The sequence below is a fragment of the Ostrinia furnacalis genome, unplaced genomic scaffold (genome assembly GCF_004193835.3).
Source record: "Ostrinia furnacalis isolate ACB-3 unplaced genomic scaffold, ASM419383v2 OfSCF0078, whole genome shotgun sequence".
Taxonomy (NCBI): domain Eukaryota; kingdom Metazoa; phylum Arthropoda; class Insecta; order Lepidoptera; family Crambidae; genus Ostrinia; species Ostrinia furnacalis.
This window is the reverse complement of record NW_021130317.1, coordinates 238690-260788: the sequence shown is the minus strand read 5'-3', so window position 1 is coordinate 260788 and position 22099 is coordinate 238690. Positions and strand designations below refer to the sequence as shown.

Below are 22099 nucleotides of genomic sequence, written 5' to 3'. Positions count from 1 at the left end.
AAGGTATATTCACAATAGTATTGGTTGGGTTTTTATGGCGCTCAAGCTGTAGATCCTGGCTACACAGAAGTTGCCGTGGTGGGAATGAGAGGTGGGAATAATCCCGTTTTTTTAATATTTGATACGTAACGCGAGCGGGACGTATCGAAGATTTGCCACAGAGTCGACTAGTCACAAGCATGTTTAAATTCGTCACACTTTACAATTATTTCGCAATTAAGTAAGTAGGTATGCTTTATTTTTTCAGCAATATTATTTTAGCTTATCCCATAAGTAAGTACAGAACGGGCAGCAGCGCTCTCTGAAAAACATCAATCTTTTAAACTGCGATCTCCAACCCACCTGCCAAGCGTGGGGATTATGGCAAAACCCTGCACTATAGTGGAGGAGGCTTATAGTCCAGCAGTGGACTGTAAAAGGCTGTTGATAATGATGATGATGATATCTAAAATCTAAATTGCTAAAGTAACTCAATAAGTAGAGATTCAACTATATTTTATAAAACTTGAAATACAAATAGCTGTTTTGTAACCATAGGGCTTAGATTAATAAAACCTAGATGGATAGTCTTCATACAAACGCTTCGTCAAGAGTGAGGCAAAAATCTTATGTCATTAGTGTCAATTTTGTTGGGGAGTGTAGACAGTGAAGGCGAATTTCCCGAAAGTAGGGAAATTTTTAATACATTTTTAATTATTTTATAATTAACAAAAACAAAACGCATCATGTACTTACTTATTTATTGAATTCAAAGTACCTACCTAATAACAATAAGATAAATCGACTTATGCTGGATTTCTATATTCAATCCTAATCCAAATTATACGGATTTGGATTGTCAACTGTCAAATTTTAATATGTTTTTGGCCAAAATAACTGCGGTTTTTTATGTTTTTACATTTTTATATTGTTTATAAGACTATTTAAACAATATTAAAGTGTAAATGCATCGAAAATTTTGGAAATATAATCTAAAACTGAATTCAATTTGACAGTTGTAATCCGGATTTGGACAAGGATTGAATAAGGGAATCGGGCGTTAAAAGTCTCGATTTCATAAAAAAAGGAAGTGTATTTGTACGGCGAACAATTGGGAAATAAATTTTCTTGTTACTGGTATCATTCCCGTATTTAATTTTTGAAAGCCAAATTCAAGCAAAATACGCGTCGAATTGTACTTACTTATGAAATGTAACACTGATCACTTTCTTTCGTTTTTCTGATGTATTTTAGACACCCTTTCACAACACTAACCGTTTTAATTAATTAAAATTCGTCGGACGTGTTTACCAATTTTTCACTTTGACAGTTCATGTGACGTTTACGGGTGAGCCGTGCCGGCTCCCTAAAAACTGCCTCACCTTTCGTGCACTGACTATCTATCTAGGTTTTATTAATCTAAGCCATAGGGCATAAAAATGCAACATAATAAAGGAAGAACGATTTAATTTATTCCAGCACAATATTATCATTTTCTGTGTGCTACTTNGTTCTTCACCCACAGACACCGCAAGATGGCGCCCAATTGACAGCTGACGACACCAACAACCAAGATGGCGGCGGGTCCGGCCGCGGTGGTAGTCGCGCGCGCCTGCAAGCACTATGGGCGCCCCGACAAACCGGACTACAAGCCAGTGCTTGTGCACCTTGACATGACAGTAGAGAGGGGTATTATGTGAGTATCATTCTCGTATCTCCCACTTTTCTCACCCTATCCCTTAAGTCTCTCATCATCATCATCATCATCATGTCAGCCATAGGGACGTCCACTGCTGAACATAGGCCTCCCCTAATGCTTTCCACATTGATCGATTGGTAGCGGCCTGCATCCAGCGCTTCCCTGCTACCTTCACGATGTCGTCGGTCCACCTTGTAGGTGGACGTCCCACGCTGCGCCTTCCGGTACGCGGCCTCCATTCCAGAACCTTGCTGCCCCATCGGCCGTCAGTTCAGCGCACTATGTGCCCTGCCCATTGCCACTTCAGCTTGCTAATCCGTCAGGCTATGTCAGCGACTTTAGTTCGTTTACGGATTTCCTCATTTCTGATTCGATTAAGTCTCTCCCCCTCCTATAATTATTTCTTTCACCCTCTCTTAAATCTCACTCCCTCTCTTCTCTCTTCAACTTTGTTAATTCTCTCTCTTAAGCGAGGACACGGACGGACACCTCACCACTCATCAAATGACATGTTTATGAATGAGTCAACAAAACTGATTCTGATTTCGTTTAGCTTACTACGAGACACGGGTATGTTCGTAAACCAAATACCTTAACAACCAAAATGTAAATTGCCAACTATCACATCGAAGATAGGAACTACCAAATAACACCCAAATAAATCCCAACTTTTACCCTCTTCCAATACTCTACCTCTACCTCTCCTCTTCCGGCCTATCTTACACGATTTTCTGGCAATATTGTCCTCCACTTTTCTCTCTTCCTAATAATTATGTTATTTCTTCTACCACCAGAGTTTAACCATTATTTTTCTATTTCTCAACAGCTATGGCCTCCTAGGCCCTTCAGGATGCGGGAAGACCACCCTCCTCTCCTGCATAGTGGGAAGAAGAAAACTGGATAGTGGCGACATTTGGGTCCTAGGTGGCACCCCTGGAGAGAAGGGCAGCGGTGTGCCCGGCCCCAGAGTTGGGTATATGCCACAGGTATGTAGGTATATTTTTAACGTTATATTATATCGCAGTGAAGTATTATTTGAAAATATTCTTTACTGACTGCTCGTCAATCCTCGCAAGGCAGGCACATTTTATATGATGCATCTGACTACTGGTGAAATGGTTTATCTTGATAGGTACTAATATAATGATATTTTCCTAAAACGTTCATAAGTTATTACAGCCTAGGTAAATTACTAGATTATTCTTTCGATCTTGATCATTCGGAAAAAATGCAATATCGAATGGTTGGAGACTCCTACAAAAGTAGAATATGAATTTAACTATAACCGCCTCTGTAATCTAATGTTAAGACCACCTGCTTCAGGCCCAGAGACACCCGGTTCGATTCCCAGTGGATTCTGATTAATTTCGTTGCGGGTCCAATGACAGTTTAACTTTCTCCCGGGACTAACTTTATCTTCACTGGTTGGGTTTTATTAGCGGTCAAGCTGTAGATCCTGGCTACACAGAAGTTGCAGCGGTGGGGACGAGAGGTGGGAATAGTCCCGTAGCAAAAAACTTAGAGTATTTTTTGCATACACCTTCAAGATCAGTCACATAATTCTCTCCTTTCAGGACATAGCACTAGTCGGGGAGTTCACAGTACGGGACGCGATATACTACTTCGGCCGTATATACGGGATGAAGAGCGCCAAACTGAAGGAGAGGTTCGACTTCCTCTCTTCATTGCTGGAGTTGGCAGCTGAAGGGCGGCTGATCAAGTCTCTCTCTGGAGGTCAGCAGAGGAGGGTGTCGTTAGCTGCTGCCCTGGTGCATGAACCAGAGCTGCTGATACTGGATGAACCTACTGTTGGGCTGGACCCAGTTTTGAGAGAGAGGTAAGGTTTAGACTTAAAGTTTGAGTGAACACGATAGTCTTTAAAGAGAGGTAAGTTTAGGATACTATAGATAAACAATGCCTTTATATCATAGCACTAACGGCTAGTATTTGAAAATGAGCTGTCAAAACACGATTTATTCTCCCATTTTATGAATTTTAGCTTTGAACGTCAACTCCCTGACACCCATACTTAAAACTAAGTGTTAAAGGTACGCGTACCTAACTTTTTAATACTAGTATTTTATGATCTGTGATAAGAGTTTGGGTTAAAAGTAATTGGTAAAAGTTATGCTTCTCAAAGGCTCTACCTAAAATTACTCAGGTAGGTTTTTCGTCACAGTGATAATTTTCGAACTAAACTAAGTGGTTGTTTTAGTACACATATAAAAACTACATTATTTAGATTTAGCATATTATTTAAAACTGCATTAGAGATACATAAAAATAGCATCAGGATGTGCATAAAAACACTTGACATTTGAATAGTTTGGTACTTTATCTTAAAATAGCAATTTTAAAACACGTTATCTATTTTATTAATTCATCTATTATGTAAACAAATAAAATGCAGGTTAAATGTCATTTTCATAATTAAATTGTTTTACTAATGACCCTCCCCGGCTCGCGGATTACAGGTAGATAAGGTACTAAACTTTTTTTTTTAATTACAGATTAAAAAAATATAAGCCTATGTTCATAAGACAAAAAAAATGGATTCCAAATTCAATGGTAATAGAAGTTTAGAAGTTTCGGAGCCTATTCAATACAAACACAATAAAAACATAAATATACATGGTTTCTATAAAACAAATCTACAGTTGTTATTAAAATGTTCTTGAAAATGTAAATGTTTGACAAAATGTTCAAATCAAACATCAAGGTCCGTCAATATACATACAGACGACCCTTTTCGGCACTCAGTCAGACTGTAAATACTGCTCGCATACAAATATTTGCCTTTACTCAATCTTCATCAATTTGCGAAGTATTAAACTTTTAACGGCCTAGAACGAGTCGGGATTATACGCGAAGGTTCCTTAGATTTGAATAATTCGTTAAGATTAGTTCCGTATATGATTGTCTAGGCCCCCAGTCAGTAAAATCGACAAAAAACGTCCTACAATTATAAAATACTTAGTGCAGTTATTTCAGCACTATGGCACATTTAATAGGTAAGTTATTCGTAAATAGGTATGATTATTTCACACCCCTATTAGATTCCACATTAAGCTTATTATTAATACACATTGAATAAAAAAAAATCAGATATCACTTTTTACGGTTTATAATTTTTTCCACTACCTCTGTCCTGTCTTTGAGGAATTCTTTACATGTCTCCTACAGTGCAGACTAACACCCGTGTTCACAAACATTATTATGAGATCTCACAGTGCGCGTGGACGCACAGGGTCACACACGAACCAATCACAGAGCTCTATTCAACGCTATGCGTTCGATTTGCTGCTTCACTTAAGCAAGCATCATTTGTGAATAAGAGTGTTATGACCTGATGATAATGATTATGATTATACCGCAGACAGAAACTAATGCTAAAGTACTTCTACCAAAGTTACTAGATCGCGGGAATGAGGGATTGAAAGTGCAACAAAAATTCTAGATCAAACAACTACAAGAACTTCTTGTGTTTGATATTGCAATGAAACTGTACAGCTTGAGGGTACTTCTCATTTACACTCAAATTTGATGGTCACACAATAATATTTCATAAACGGTATAAGTTAGAACAATAACTTTGAAATCAGATGATAAAATATCTATTTAGCTACATACAAAATAAATTTTATCGTAAAAGAACCAAAAATAATACGAAAAAATCACATGAAACGATAAAAAACGGGGTCATTTTTCGCGTTCTCATCGTGTCACACCTTCGGTTGCAATGAAACATTTGGTTACTGCATTCACAATTTTCATTCAATTTGTGTGTAGCATATACTAAAATCATCGTAATTAAATATACTTTCCACACAATAGTCAAAAAAATATCTTCTTATAATTATTTTGAATTGAGAAAGCGAAATACGTTGGTCACACGATTTTAGGTACCTAAAATTTTGAGTAATAATACAAGATTGTCGTTAAACCGAACACCAGCAACCAATCACAGCATTCTATTCGGTTAGCGTCAGTCGCGCTTCGACCATTGGGGAGGTGAGATAGGTCCATCGTCGCTCCGCGAAAAAAATACGTAACTTTTTGTGATTATCCATAGACATACCGTCGCTTGTTTGAACAATATTTTCTACCTCTAAAGTTTAAACAATTTAATTGAAACTTTGCCATTGAAAACTTAACATGTCAGACTTATTTGTGTAGTATTAGACTTGAACCGTTAAATTCAAATTTAAGGATAATTCATAAAAAACTAAAATTTTCGTCACCTTCGTGGCATCACCTTCGTGGTGTTTTATACACGAAGGTGATTTTAGGCCACGAAAGTGATTTCTTGCTTTGGTTTATTTTAAAATATAGTGACTGGTGTTTATGTTTTTACGATATTTTAATAACTAATAAATTATACGTGGTAAGTAGAGATCAGTACATCAATAAATAAATAAGGGTCTCATTTTTTTGTTATCTGTCTGTCTGTATGACTGTATGTATGTCTGTATATGTGACTGTGTATCTGTTTGTAAGATAAACTTAATCTGAAGTTTGAGTTAAAAGTTGTACAACAAAAATACGAGGCCCTCTGGCCTAAATAAAAAAATATATTTTTGTTGAGGTACTGATAATCAGTTAGAGTTCTTTTTTATTAAGGTAACTGATAATCCGTTTTTTGCTTCTTTAGTATTTCAGAATGCCACCAGTGTCACCCTTAAAACCAATTGCGTAGAATCTTGTAACTTAATAGGTGACGTAATCGGTAAAATTTTATCTTGTATTTAAGTAGGTACCTATTTATATTATGTTATTGCTGTTTGTCTATTAAAATAAGACAAAATATATGTTTTATAAACACTTAAGAGGCATTTACAGTAATAAAGTTTGAAAAAATTATTGCTGTGAAGTACAGAATCACTTTCGTGGCATCAAAAAATTCAAAACGTGAAAGCTTCCAAACGAGACTCACTATTTGTCTGATTTACTGAGAATACAGTCTTCACATCAAGCGCTACAATTTTTGTTTACAAAACGTTGAAATAAGTTAGAAATAAAATTCGCCACGAAGGTGACGATGAGAACCGTGGCGATGAGAAATACCCTTGATATGCTGTCAACTATACGTTGCAATCATTTGAGCAATTCTCGAGTGGTTTTGCGCTTTTTTTCCTTTGATTGACTTGTTCACGTCCTGATAAGAAGGCGACAGAAACTGTTACTTTGATTTAGTAACCTATTGAAATAAATGCAAAAAAATTAATTACAGTATTGAGTTGTATTATGAATTTGCGCCTCAGAATTGCCAAACATAAGTGGCAGTGGGCGGGGCACATAGCTCGTAGAGTTAATGGCCGTTGGGGCAGAAAAGTTCTCGAGTGGCGACCGCGGCCCGAAAGACGTAAAGTAGGCAGGATCTTACTCGGTGGACTGACGATCTGGTCAAGGTCACGGGAAACAAAGGCCTTTTGTTGTGAAAATCCTTTGGGGAAGCCTTTTTCCAACTTTGAACATCTGTTAGTTAAATCAAACGAGATAATGTACAAAAAGAGTGCTATACGTCATCTTTTGGTTGACATTTTACATCTTCAATGCTAAATGCCAAGTTGAATCATTTTATTGGAAACCCCCAAAGCCAAAATCCTTTCGTTTCAAACGAAGGCATATTATATAACCATTGCATGACAATGCCCATGCATTCCGACAATATACCCATTATATCTGGCATATTTCTACTGTCCGAGAGAATGGTTAATCTTCCAACAATTATGGTGGTTATTAGGACGGAACCCAGCTCGCAGGCGATGAGCTATCAGCTGACTCGGTTATTATTGCCATAGCCTGAATAGAACAGCTTCAAAAGTCTTCGGTGTCTATTCACATATGACTGCCACAGAATACCAGCAGTTTGCTCTATGTCCTAACCTAGAGCATAACACATGCTGAGTGACTGCCATTTTGGTTCAAATTAAACAAACTATGTTGTACTTACATTGATGTTGTAGGTAGTGTAAGTATTTTGGACTGAATAAAAAAATCTTTCTTCTTTCTTTCCTTCAAACTTTTTGGCATAAAACCATAAGAATGGCAAAGTACCAAGAGCGTCACAGACTCACGGTAAAAAAAAAGGTAGGGAAGATCTGGACTAGTGAAAAACATTGAAAAAAATTGCGCAATCAAACAGCACGCTGCTATTGTTTATCACCTTGAAAATTGTAAAAAGACATTTTGGCTATGATGGTACCGATAGAGTAGAATATGACCATTCCCATTCTTCCCGTGGATATCGCAAAAGGCAAACATCAGCCTTTCCCAGTCAGCGTTGGGAGTGTACGCCAAATCCTCAATTATCATTGATTTTGATAGATTAGTGCCCGTTTTCACCATCAATCCCTAATTTTTAAGTGACCCCGAATGATGAAACCAAAATTCCTGTTTATGTGTTACCTAAGGGGTCACTTAAAAATTAGGGATTGATGGTGAAAACGGGCATAGATCTCCTTTAGTGAAGAGTGAAGAGTGGTTCTGGCATTAGGTTACACTATTTTGCCAAGCTCTCAATAAAAGTGAGGTAACCGTTATATTTTGACTACGACACCGGTTTTCGCACAGCATCGATTGTTTTTACTCGTTTAAGTAAGCCAGTGTACCGTGTTAATGATGATTAATGGTATGTTGATTGCTATAGATAGGTGGTGGATTTGTGACACTTATCGGGTTTTCTAAGCCATGAGAATTAAGTGACTATGTTTTGACATAATTACCATACTCCTAAATTCACAGATTGAAAAAGCACTATGACTCGAATGTTCTGTAGGCCTAAGATGCGCGCCACGATAAGCGGTTATCACTCCATTTTATCGATTTTGCCCCTCAGTTTTGCCCATACATTTTGACGTCGATAAAAGTTATCACGGCGCGCATCTTATGCTAACTGGATTTGATTAATCAGGCATTTCACACTTTTTTTTCATTTTCATTAGTGCATACTTGAATAAACTTAATGAATTCTTAAATAGACTATCACTAATGTAATCTTCATTTTAATTAATTGATTTTTCTTAACATTTACTTAAGTAAACAAATTAATCTAACACAGTATTGCATGACTGAAACACATCTCAATTAAAATAATAACAGAGAACAATAGTTAGTAAAGGTTTGCTATTAATTTCTAGCTCGATCGTGATGGTGATGCAATTTGCAAGATAGGTAATTATTATAGTAATAGAACAATAGGCGGCCACGACATTGTCTTGGCGGAAGAAATATTACGTCTGTTGTGGTTTTATTCCAACGATAACATCCGAGGCAATGAAGTTGATGTAAAGGTATATTCACAATAGAATTTGGTACGTAACGCGAGCGGGACGTATCGTAAGATTTGCCACAGAGTCGACTCGTCGTCACAGAGAAAAGCATATTTAAATTCGTCACACTTTATAATTACATGTTTCGCAATTAAGTATGCAATATTTTTTCAGCAATCTTATTTTAGCTTATCCCATAAGTAAGTAAACCTAAATAGGCTACAGAGAACGGGCAGCAGCGCTCTCTGAAAATCATCAATCTTTTAAACTGCGATCTCCAACCCGCCTGGCAAGTGTGGGGATTATGGCAAAACCCTCCACTACAGTGGAGGAGGCTTATAATAATAGTCCAGCGGTGGACTGTAAAAGGCTGTTGATAATAATGGTGATGATATCTAAATTCTTAAAGTAACTCAATACTGACTGTAAACTGTTTGTATACCTATTACAAATAAATAAATAAATAAGTAGAGATTCAACTTTATTTTATAAAACTTGAAATACAATAGCTCTTTTGTAATCATAGCGCATAAAAATGCAACATAATAAAGGAGGAACGATTTAATTTATTCCTTGCCACTTGTAAGCACAATATCATTTTCTGTGTGCAGGAGGAAGCTACTTAGAGAAACTTGATTCTTTTGTTACATATCAAGATCAGATTACCATCAGTCTGTCATCCCGCTTATATTTACTACTAACTACGTAACTATCTCACTAACTTTAACACATCCTGATATGCAATCATAAACGAGAAAAACAGATAGGGACCCAAAATTCTAATTTTACTGTAGTGAACCAGTGGGTTTTGATATGAGTGCGTAACCCACAATTAGCTTATTCTTTTTTTAATATGCAAGGAGTAGGACTGAAAAGATAATGGCGGCCACGAAAATACAATGAGGAAAGCCCTCAACTCGGTAGACTGACAATCCTAGATGCCTCGAACGCGGGTAGGGCACAGCAGGATCTTTGACTTACTTGACTTATGGTCCTTTGTCCCCTAGATGGGGCAGAGGGCGTCCACAACAGTCCTCCATCGCGTTCGGTCTTGAGCTATGTGTTTGATCTCGCTCCAATTCTTGCCGATCTTCTTCGCCTCGTCTGCCACAGTGCGCCGCCAAGTTTGCTTGGGGCGACCACGTTTGTAGGTCGGGTCGGGCAGGATCGGTCTTGTAGAAAACCTTGGAGGCCTTGGTTCAGCAGTGGACGTCCTTTGGCTGAAATGGCTATTATTGTGCTAGAAATAACATGTGAAACCAAAGTATACTTAGAACCAAAAAAATAATTTTCTTACGGCCATAGCATCACTAGGTATTTAGCAATCGTCCCACGTCACAACAACATCGTACAATGATTCACTTTTCCTGTCAATCGATTGTTAATTACGTAGCTTTCATTATCAACTTAATCAACTTTATCTGTTCCTTATATCTCTGTGTTTAAAGTTCAAAATGCTATAATTTAGAACATGCCCATGATTCGGGATACCTTCGAAGCAATGACATTTGGTTCGAGGAGGGAATGCTCAATTAGTTTGCATATTAAGTTGTTGTGCATTTGTTGGAGAACTTTCTGGAAATTATGCTCTATAAATCGTATTTTATGGGTTTTGTGATGGAAATACTGCGCCTGTAAAATTATGGTGTCGCCAAATGGGAGTCCATTGCTTAATCGCTAGAGTTGACGCTAACTAATTTATCAATGAAGTAATGCGTGCCTATTTATTTAATTAATTGACCGAAATACCTACAAAAACGGGTTAGATATTCTCACTTTGCGCCATCGCTTGCTTATGTGAAGTAGCAATTGGAACGCACAGCGTTGTATACAGCTCTGTGATTGGTTCGTGTGTCGCCCTGTGTTACACCACGCGCACTGTGAGACCTCATAGTAATGTTTGTGAATACGGACGAAAGTCAAATCGTCGCACATTTTTTAAGTTTCTATATTGAAAGTAAATTAAATTTCCTATTTAACGTAAATAACACAAATTCAAATTTAAATCTCATTTGACCTCTCATTTCCACCGCTGCAAGTCCTGTGTAGCCAGGATCAACCCACAGCTTGGCCGCCAATAAAGACCCAACCAGTGAAGTTTAAGTTTGTACCGGGGGAAAGTTATCATTAGATCCGTAACAAAATAAATTATCCCTAATTTGACACGAGAAATTTAAAAATTGTGACGAATTAAGCTGTAAATAAAGATTTGAGTATTGAGTATTGAGTATTGACTAGTCGACTCTGTTGCAAACTGTGTGCAAATCATCAAAATTTCCAAAAACGCTTAGAAATAGATTTCCCGGTTCGTCTTAATAGCAGCTATTAAATAAATACGTCAGCAAATTAGTTAAAAAAGTTAGCGATAAACTGTCCGTCATTAACTGAACACAATTCTCATTATAGTTGTACATATTTATGTATTTATTTACCCATTAGTCACGCGATGCTGATCAAGAACATGTTATTACTTATTTGACAGCACTCTGTTTGTAAGAAAAAAGTTAATTGATAAAAAAGTCTAATCATTTTGTTGTTATTTTTATTTTTACTTCGAAATCACGTGAACCATTTCGTTTTAGCCGTTGTTTATAATACCTACATTGGGTATTATTTTTATAATTATTTTCCTAACTAAATATTAGATACTTTTTCTCTACACTAATATTATAAAAAGGAAGCATTTGAAAAAAATAATTAAAAAATGAGATTTTCTGTATTGAATAGGCTCCGAAACTACTGGACTGATTTTAAAAAATCTTTCAACATTCGAATCCTAAATTATTCCTGATAAACATTAGTTTATACAATTATTATAGCGCGCGACACGAAGCGACTATGGGAAATTAAGCCTTTTGACAGCTCAAAAAAGTTATGTCAGATATGGGAGTGTCAGCTAGCCCAGTAAACAGTCTATAATTTGGTTAATAAACCTGATGTTACAGTAACTTGTCGTAACAAACTGCCTTATTTTCCAGGATATGGGAGTTCCTAGCAGAGCTCGCGCGAGGCGGCACCACAGTCATCATAACCACACATTACATTGACGAAACGAAACAAGCACACAAGGTAACTATTTGTAGCTTATAACGATAGATTTTGGAGCTTGTACTGGTATATTAAGGTTCATAGTTTACTGAAAAAAATAAGGACGATAAGACATCGACATGTAAAAAAAAGTGAAAACTTAACACAACGAAAGTTACTGGCAGTTTACACGTCTACTGATTTTAAAAAGTTGCTAATGATGACAACGCACAATCCAAGACAAATTATAATACATAAATCTTGAGTTTGAATTTGGAACGTCAAAATATTGACAGTGATTTTTTTGTTTTTTTATGACTTGGCGTGTTCTATCCGTGAAATACTGGCGACACACATGTACCTAATGATTGTAGTGTCCTTGCAGAAAGAAATAAAAAAAGCACCAAGAAGGTTTTCATTAGCTCAATGCTAGATTTGCCGCCAATTTCGTCAATGTCGCGATTAGCTTTGTAGCTGTAATTGATTTATAATAAAGATTACTGGCGATTGCATCTGATAGCTAGTCTGTTGCATGGTTGCACTTAAGTAGCTGTTGAAACTCATTGATATTCAATAACCACAGCCATGAAGCGATTGCGACTGTTGCTATTGTGGGATATCATTATTAGATAATTAGCTATTTCATACAACAGACATTGAAACATTAATATCTTATTCAAATGATTTTTTTCTAAACTTCATACTTGTCTAATTTTGGCGTCTTCACCGATCTTGGCAGGTCTAAATGTGACGTTAATGCCAAGTAAATTCACCGATTTTGAGTTTGAGTTTCAGAAATAAAAATATAAATTACTACTTGGTACAATGACGTCAATAATATCATGTCATGTCAGTTTTATTTATATTGACCCGACGACCCGACTAATAATTTGAACCTAGGCCTTGCAGAGTTAACTAAGTACGTCACTACGCCGAATGTCTGTATGATTGATTTTATTGAACGATAGAAGTTTCCATTTTTGTTTTAAAGATGGAATCTTCCAGAAGCCTTTTCTTGAGCATCTACTTTCCAAGAATCCACAGCAAGACAATAGGTCCGCTGGCAGAGGGCCAGTCTTGGCCCCACCAGCCCTAATACAGGTTACAATGCGCCTGCGACCATTTGACGTCACACCCTCGTTTTGGCTACCCAAAGCTAAGCAATGTAGATTTGCTGATTGGGAAAATCCCACTGCCTAGGGACTCAACCTTGAGTTGTAATCAAATCAGGGGCGTAGCTACCGCCGTATCAGCCGTATTAATAATACGGAGCCCCCAGAGCCGGACTTTTTAGGATTTTGATTTAAATATAAAGGGTCTAATGACCTCTTCTCATCCCTAATGATAGAATGACCTATTTTAGATGGGACCCCAACAAATTTGAGTAGGGCCCGTCTAAGTTAGGCTACACCATTGAATCAAATGATCGGAAAAGATAATCTGAACCTGAATACCTGATAGGTCCCTTTAATTGCTATCCCATTTTTCAGAAGATGTCCTTTAACTGTGATTTAAGTCATTTGAAGGATTAATAAAACCTTGCAGTCATAGATCTCCCGCTTTTTTCCTCACTCCCGTGCTTATCCCATGCCTCATCAGTGCTTGACGTTTGTTCCCGTCTGCACTGATTGAGTTAAGTGACCTATAGTCAGACAACTTCAAGTCTTAATAATCAAAATCTATTTGTAACAGTCTTTTCAAGGCCCCGGTGATTGGTCTCGGCATTTGGCAACGATTTGCCAAATAACAGTCCGCAACTGTCACTTTTTGGTCGTTTTGGTGATGCACTAGATAGGTACTTACTCGCATTCATAATAGTAACTAGTTACTATTTATTTTCCTTTTCGATGTCTGAAATTTAGGTCAAATTCTCTAGCGAAACGATAACAGAACTTGAATGTAGAATGAAAAGATAGTGCCCAATTAAAGACAATTTTGCAAATGATCTATAAGTAACCCATATTAACCTTTTTTTTCGGGGAAAAATTGTATTAAATTGCATATCTACCCTGCGGGGACAGGGTAAGTAAGTTATGTGGGACTCCCCTCTCCTCACTAAAATAACCCCGGTACTCCGTCGATCGCCTTGGTGGGAAGAACTACGGGAATCCGGACAAAGCCTTCAACTACCACAGTGACTCATATTAATCTAGGGCAAGATAGCAATGTTACCGTACTTCTTGGAATGGGAATCTATGGCTGACGCTTATTGTTCCATCAACCCTTACTAAGAAATACTTCAATCTTCTCACACATCTACGACTCGATTACGAGCTTATTTCGGCCGATTGTTTGGTCAGGCTGTTAATCAGTATGAATATGTATGAAAGTGCGTACATTACAACGATTTGGTATCGGCCGATTCCTCATACAAATTAGACGCCAACGAAGCTATCTATCTGCCGATGAAAATTCTATACAGTCTGCGGGGGCTCTTAGAGTAAAAAGAACTATCGCCTATGAAAAGTCTGTACTATGACCCTTAGACTAAAAATAAGCTGACAATAGTGACTGAGTTTCTTGCGCTGCTTCTTCTCAGCATTGGCCCATTTATTGTCCCGAAGCAGTGGTAAGGTTCATACTCGGACGTGTAAAAGTGCTTTTTAAAAGCCTACTTGCAAAAATAAAATGGGTTTTTGAGTTTTATTGAATTCTCTCTTAAAGTTCTTCTTTTCTCTAGATCGGTCTACTCCGAGATGGTCAACTCCTGGCCGAAGATTCCCCCGAGGAACTACTCCGGAAATTCGACTGCGACACGCTTGAAGACGCCTTCTTAAAGCTGGCCCTTCGCCAACATGAAATGCCTAGAAGAAGGCCCAGTAAGTATTTTGCAAGGAAATCTAATAAATGACTAAAAATGTCAGTTTGAAATCGCACTATAACGCCCGTATTCACAAACATTCTATGAGGTCTCACAGTGCGCGTGGACGCACAGGGTGACACACGAAACACGAACCAATCACAGAGCTTCGCGCTCATTCGTTTGATTTGCTGCTTCATTTAAGCAAGCATTGTTTGTGAATACGGGCGTTAGTCTCCACTATAGGAGCAAGCTCCTCTCTTTACTAGAGAAAAAGAAAGATTCCCCACACAGTTAAAAGGGTTGGGAAACCCTTATTTTTATTTTATTTCCCCCTTAAGTCACACTTAGGCTGAGTTACGCCATTTTACTTTAACTTTAACAAACGTCAAAAATCCGTCAAACTCCATACAAAAAACCCCGGTTATTGTTATAGTTACGGTTAAAGTTAGGTGGTGCAACTCATCCTTAATCTCCGTGGATTTCGTAAGAAGTGATGGCAATTCTCAGCTTCTGTCTGAAGAAGAAAGAAAAGACATAAGAAAACTACTTCAGTAAAAAGTTTTTGAATGGAAATCTAGATAGTTGATAATTACCGAATTATGTATGACCTAAAAACAAACCGTTTGAAATCGCACTATAAATCTAAAGGAGAGTTAGGTACTCCAGAACATAATGGACCAATTGAACAACCACGAGCTTTCTTTCGTACAATCTCTAAGACCTACTTTCCTAAATGGACTCATATTCTTCGCTATACCAAAGTTATCTTCCGCAGCCCTCACAGCGTCTCCCGACGTCATCCCGGACGGGATTCCCAGCGTCGTGGACAGTCGGTACGAGTCGCGGGAAGACTTTAACGTGGTCACCAGCAGTACCGATGTAAGTATACTACTTTTTAACCTACTTACTGTGAAAAATTATCCTCCGACTCCTAAGCGTTCAGGAGTTTTTCCTGCCATTATAATCATTGACATGAGATTCAAAGTACCTACCAATGCTAAAATTTCTCCAGAATGTTGAAACAAATTACTTATCTAATAGCGTATCAAATCGGTTCACGCCCGTATTCACAAACATTAGTATGAGGTCTCACAGTGCGAGTGGACGCACAGGGTGACACACGAACGCTGTGCGTTCGATTTTCTGCTTCACTGGCTTAAGCAAGCATCGTTTGTGATTACGGACGTCAATCAAACTGAGAATCTCACTTTTTTGGAAGTCGGTTATGAATAGAGACAACTCTCCCTGAGAGAAACTGACCCACGGGACGATTTGTCGAATCTAGATATTTAATATACTTAGAGCCGACAAATCGGCCAGTAGACCAGGCTTTAAAGCTTTCATTAAGTTCAATGTTGATGACATGTTTTATATTTTACAGGTGTTAACAACAAAAGAGAAACCAAAAGACTGTAGAGGCAGATCGAAGGCGAGGTATAAGGCAGTATTTATTAAGAGCATACAGCAGTTCTCCCGGCATCCAGGGTAAGTAGAAAGTTCTCAAAATCTTGTAAAAACACGTCTACATTGTTGCCTAAAAGAACGCGACTCTGTCTGTCCCAGAATTCTGGCTGCATTTAACAAAATGTTATTCTTTCCCAGAGGGCTGGTGTTCTCCATCCTGTTCCCCATCATCCAGATCGTGGCGTTCTTCTCTGCCATTGGACACAACCCTCGTGGGCTACATCTAGCCGTGGTGAATGAAGAAACCGCCTTTTCACCGTGTAAGTAACCTAACTAAACGTTCTATAAATATACCAATACTTAGTAGGTAACTTATTTAATAGCAAAAAAGGTACTGGCTTCCTACTCGGCGGCTGCAGACCCTCCCGCCTTTGACCAGCTGTGGACGTCATGAGGCTGAAATGTGACTTATCTAATCGTCATTATCACCAGATCATTTACGTCTCCTCCACTGCAGAAGCACGAGTCAGCACGACCCTCTCTTATTAATTTAAGCTAATGTAAGGCAGGCCTCCCACTAGGTGGACCGACGATCTGGTGAAGGTCGCGGAAGGTGCCTGAATGTGAGCGGTGCAGGACCGGTCTTTGTGAAAATCCTTGGGGGAGGCCTTTGTCCAGCAGTGGACGTCTTTCGGCTGAAACGAACGAAACGAATGTAAGCCAAATCCTTGTCCAACACTTGACCGAGACGGATTATTTCACCCTCTTTCAAGTCTTTCTTACGTTATCCAAGGGAAGAGAGAGGGCAATTTGTTACGGCACAGCACGGGCATTCACCAGGTACCTGATCTGATCTTCTATTATTGTTTATATTTTTATTTACAGATGGTCACGATATATGCAGAAATAGCAGCTTACGGCCAATAGTCAGGATAGAGGAAGAAGACACGTGCGAACAGTACATGCTCAGTTGTTGGTTCTTAGAAGAAATGGAGAAGAAAGAATTGTATCAAGTAAGTACCTGATACCGCACACTGCAGTCAATTGACACACTTTTAGCTGCCACAGATTTCAAAACCTACCTACTTACCTACTAAAAATCGAATACTATGGCTCTTTTAAATCAGACATTTTGAGCCACACGTGAGTCGTCCGTTTCCAGGACCCCACACGGAGAATTTTGTAATAAGAGCTGGTTCAGGTAACGCGTTTTTACTTGCGGGAGCGGCAAAACGCGCGTGTGGACAGAATGTATGAATCTCTAGTACCTACCTCACAAATTCACAATGTCGTGGTTAGAAACGCGCGAAAAAAACGCGCCATCTGGACCAGCTCTTAGTGTGCGGTCTTGAAAAAGTACGACTGATGTCCTGCTCAAAGCGCCTAATTTGAAAGAGCCCTAAGTATTGCAGCAAATTGATTACCAGCTAGATTTTCTGGGCTAGTTTTTTAAGAAGTCATGATTGGCTAATAGTGTTAGTCAAGTACCGAACAGCAACATGTTATTAAATAACCGTTCCCTAAACTTCGTTCCTAGATTCCATACGAAACCACAGAAGAGGCCAAAGCAGCGGTGGCCAGTGGCGCGCTGTACGGGGCGCTGTATTTCCACCGCAACTTCAGCGACGCGCTCGCGGCGCGCGTGCGCGAAGGGGAGGTCCCTGATGACGTGGTAGACGACAGCAGCATCAGCGTCTGGGTCGACGTCAGCAGTGAGTGTTCTATTCTTATAAAGTCGCTGAAGCGTCTATCTATGAGATCACGTCAGCTGCGTCAAAAAGTCTAGCACCGAATTCAGAAGTAAGTGTTATAAGATCGGCAACAGTCTAAGATAACCTCAGCAGTTTCTGGGCTGACATCAGCAGTGTCAGAGATGACGTTATCAGTGTCTGTGATGATGTTATCAGTGTCTGAGATGACGTTATCAGTGTCTGAGTTGACGTTAGCACTTAGCAGTAAGTGTCATAAGTCTGCTACAAGTCTCTAAGTTGACGTCAAAAGTATCTGGTTTATCGTCACCGGTAAGTGTCTAAAGCCTTCCATCAGTCTGTCTAATATGACGTCATCAGTATCTGCGTTGACGTCACAAAGCAGCGGTAGCCAGCGGCGCGCTATACGGAGCGCTGTATTTCCACCGCAACTTCAGCGACGCGCTCGCGGCGCGCGTGCGGGAAGGGGAAGTCCCTGATGACGTGGTGGACGACAGCAGCATCAGCGTCTGGGTCGACGTCAGCAGTAAGTGTTGTATTCTTATAAAGTCGCTAATGAATCGTCTATCTCTGAGATCACGTCAGCTGCGTCAAAAAGTCTGACGCTGAATTCAGCAGTATGTAAATGTCATAAGATCGGCAACAGTCTATCTAAGATAACCTCAGCAGTGTGTGTCTTGACGTCAGCAGTGTCTGGGCTGACATCAGCAGCGTCTGAGATGACGTTATCAGTGTCTGAGATGACGTTATCAGTATCTGAGATGACGTTACTAGTGTCTAAGATGACGTTATCAGTGTGTGAGTTGACGTTAGCAGTAAGTGTCATAAGTCTGCTATAAGTCTCTAAGTTGACGTCAAAAGTGTCTGGCTTATCGTCACCAGTAAGTGTCTAAAGCCTTCCATCAGTTGTCCCTAAGATGACGTCATCAGTATCTGGGATGACGTCATCAAACTGTACTTCCACCGCAACTTCAGCGACGCGCTCGCGGCGCGCGTGCGCGAAGGGGAAGTCCCTGATGACGTGGTAGATGACAGCAGCATTAGCGTCTGGGTCGACGTCAGCAGTAAGTATTATTTAAAAAAAATCAAGAAATTCCAAAAAGTCTTGAGCTAGAGCTAGCAGTAAGTCTCTCAAGTCTCTAAGATGACATCAAAAGTGTCTGGCTTATCGCCACCAGTAAGTGTCAAAAGCCTTCCATTAGTCTGTCTAAGATAGCGTCTGGGTCGACGTCAGCAGAAAGTATTCTATTAAAAAATTCTATAAATTCTGCCACCAGTCGGTCTGAGATGACGTCAAAGAGAGCAGTGTCAAAAAGTCTACGACCAGAAAACCAGTCTGTGATGGCATGCAGTGTCATAAAGCTTGCCACTAGTGTCAGAATCTGAGATGGCTTCAGCAGTAAGTGTCATAGAGTCTGCACCAATCTGTCTTTCATCAGCAATGTCTAGGTTGTCGACAGCAGTGTCTGAGCTAGCAGTGTCTTAACTCTTAAGTCTTCCACAAGTATCTAAGATGACGTCAGCAGTATCTGGAATGGCGTCATCAAAGCTGTATTTCCACCGCAACTTCAGCGACGCGCTCGCGGCGCGCGTGCGTGAAGGGGAAGTCCCTGATGACGTGGTGGACGACAGCAGCATTAGCGTCTGGGTCGACGTCAGCAGTAAGTGATACCCTCATAAAGTCAGCTACAAGTCTACTTAAGATGACGTCAGCAGTGTTTGAGCTGACCTCAGCAGTGTCTAGGTTGTCGTAGCTGTGTCTGTGCTAGCAGTAAGTAAGTCTCTCAAATCTACTCTAAGATGACGTCATCAGTATCTGGGATGACGTCATCAAAGCTGTACTTCCAGTACTTCCACCGCAACTTCAGCGACGCGCTCGCGGCGCGCGTGCGCGAAGGGGAAGTCCCTGATGACGTGGTAGTCGTGGGTCGACGTCAGCAGTAAGTATTCTTTAAAAAAAAATCTAGAAATTCTGCCACCAGTCTGTCTGAGATGACGTCAAAGAGTGCAGTGTCATAAAGTCTACGGCCAGAAAATCAAAACCAGTCTGTGATGACATGCAGTGTCATAAAGCTTGCCATTAGTGTCAGAATCTGAGATGGCTTCAGCAGTAAGTGTCATAGAGTCTGCACCAATCTGTCATTCATCAGCAATGTCTAGGTTGTCGACAGCAGTGTCTGAGCTAGCAGTAAGTATCTTAACTCTTAAGTCTGCTACAAGTCTCTAAGATGACATCAAAAGTGTCTGGCTTATCGCCACCAGTAAGTGTCGAAAGCCTTCCATTAGTCTGCCTAAGATGACGTCATCAGTATCTGGGATGACGTCATCAAATCTGTATTTCCACCGCAACTTCAGCGACGCGCTCGCGGCGCGTCATCAGGGACTTCCCTGATGACGTGGTAGACGACAGCAGCATTAGCGTCTGGGTCGACGTCAGCAGTAAGTTATACCCTCATAAAGTCACCTACAATTTAAGTCTACTTAGGATGACGTTAGCAGTGTTTGAGCTGACCTCAGCAGTGTCTAGGTTGTCGTAGCTGTGTCTGAGCTAGCAGTAGGTCTCTCAAATCTGCTCTAAGTGACGTCAAAAGTGTCTGGCTTATCACCACTGTTAGTGTCTAAAGCCTTCCATCAGTCTGCCTAAGATGACGTCATCAGTATCTGGGATGACGTCATCAAAGCTAGCGGCGCGCTGTACAGAGCGCTGTATTTCCACCGCAACTAGGTTGAGTTGGAGTTTTGGTATCTAAGTACCTAATAATGCCTTCAGAAAAAAAACTAAAAATTGTAACTATTTATTTCCAGATCACCAAATAACCAACTTCATAAAGAGTCAGCTGCACAAAACGTACAGCAGTTTCACGAAGCGAACGATGCGGGCTTGCGGAAGGAACGAAGACTTGGCTCAGGTTAGCAATACTGTAAAATTCTAAGCTTGTTATTATAGGCAATTCACTGTGCAATATTCACTTATTTATTTATTACTTAGGACATATCTATTTTACATAAGTAATACTACATTATTTCTATCCATTATATTTATCTATGTAAAGTTTCAGATTACTTACAACCTGAATTCACATTGTACATACGAAAAAGGTAACACGTCATTATATAAAATACATACATTAAATTGTTATTTTCAGCAATCAACATTCATGTATTTATGTTCAACATAAAACTTATTGACTGTAGGTATCTAATTAACCTAAGTATTTAAAATTATTAAACACATGCACTTTTCATAGTTTATTCTTTGTTCTTAAACTGTTGCTGTTTTTATTGTTTATTGGAGCCACCGATTTAACTGAAGTATTAATAACTTCATTAGCAACTTTGGTATTATAAATTAAATTATGTATGTTGTTTATTTTTTCGAGTCTTATTTATTGGTTAATGTCCTTGTCATTAGATATTGAATACTATGTGGGAGTATCTTCCAATTTTTCCAAAGTAAGAATTCAGGTCAAACGCCTTCTCCATTTTGGTCATTCTTAAGGAAATTCTAATGAACGGCATAGACGACTCAAAAAGACGCGTAGACGTATAGAAACAGTAAGTATCATAAGTCACCTCTCATCGCAGAGGTGGTAATATTTGAAAAAAATTTTGGGACATGTAAAAGTGCTCTTCAAAAACTTACTGAGTCCTGAGAGTCGTTTTTTCTAAAACAACATCACGTTTAAAGTTATAAAACTGATGCAATATGCAATGGATCATTTCAGATGCCGGTCCGCTTCCAAGACCCGGTGTACGGCAAGATGGACACTCAAATGGTGTGGTTCATGGCTCCGGGGATCATGATCACGTGAGTGTCGTTTTTTTGTTATAAAGCAAATAGGTGCAGCAGCAGTTCCAAAGTAAGCTGTCTTTCTTTACAATTAATAGTTTTATAAATACTTCCCTTGCAATTGCTTCAATTTGCCGTAAACGAGTTCTCGCATAGAGCCCACTTTGAAGGACGCCTTCCTGTATGATGGACCGATGACCTCAAGAATATTTTTAATACAGCCACTGCCAGCTGCGGCATAGAGTACGATGCACTGTAAGTGCAACAAATGACTATGATGTAGGGGTTCCAATCTCGGTATACCGAGACTCACCAAACGCTCACTGTGGCATTAGACGTGCGGGGTCCGCGGGTTTTGGCGGGAGTAAAAAAGAAGGCTCCATGGGTTTCCCGCATCAATGAAAATTATTTCTCCCG

General features: G+C 39.4%; 1 protein-coding gene across 2 annotated transcripts in view; it reads left to right on the top strand.

The window, feature by feature from the left end:
• LOC114351209 (ABC transporter G family member 23) overlaps positions 1-22099 on the top strand; it is a 76187-nt gene that overhangs the window by 49626 nt on the left and 4462 nt on the right. Inside the window, exons 1-12 of one of the 2 annotated variants that reach the window (XM_028302328.1) lie at positions 1505-1675; positions 2505-2664; positions 3253-3515; positions 11928-12018; positions 14657-14795; positions 15555-15658; positions 16161-16264; positions 16382-16503; positions 17069-17196; positions 17721-17895; positions 20698-20801; positions 21618-21700. In XM_028302328.1, the coding sequence (XP_028158129.1) occupies positions 1554-1675; positions 2505-2664; positions 3253-3515; positions 11928-12018; positions 14657-14795; positions 15555-15658; positions 16161-16264; positions 16382-16503; positions 17069-17196; positions 17721-17895; positions 20698-20801; positions 21618-21700 (1595 nt within the window). In that variant the 5' untranslated portion in view covers positions 1505-1553. Of the gene's footprint in view, positions 1-1504; positions 1676-2504; positions 2665-3252; positions 3516-11927; positions 12019-14656; positions 14796-15554; positions 15659-16160; positions 16265-16381; positions 16504-17068; positions 17197-17720; positions 17896-20697; positions 20802-21617; positions 21701-22099 lie in introns of those variants that run through there. The other variant, XM_028302336.1, reaches the window with a different exon arrangement.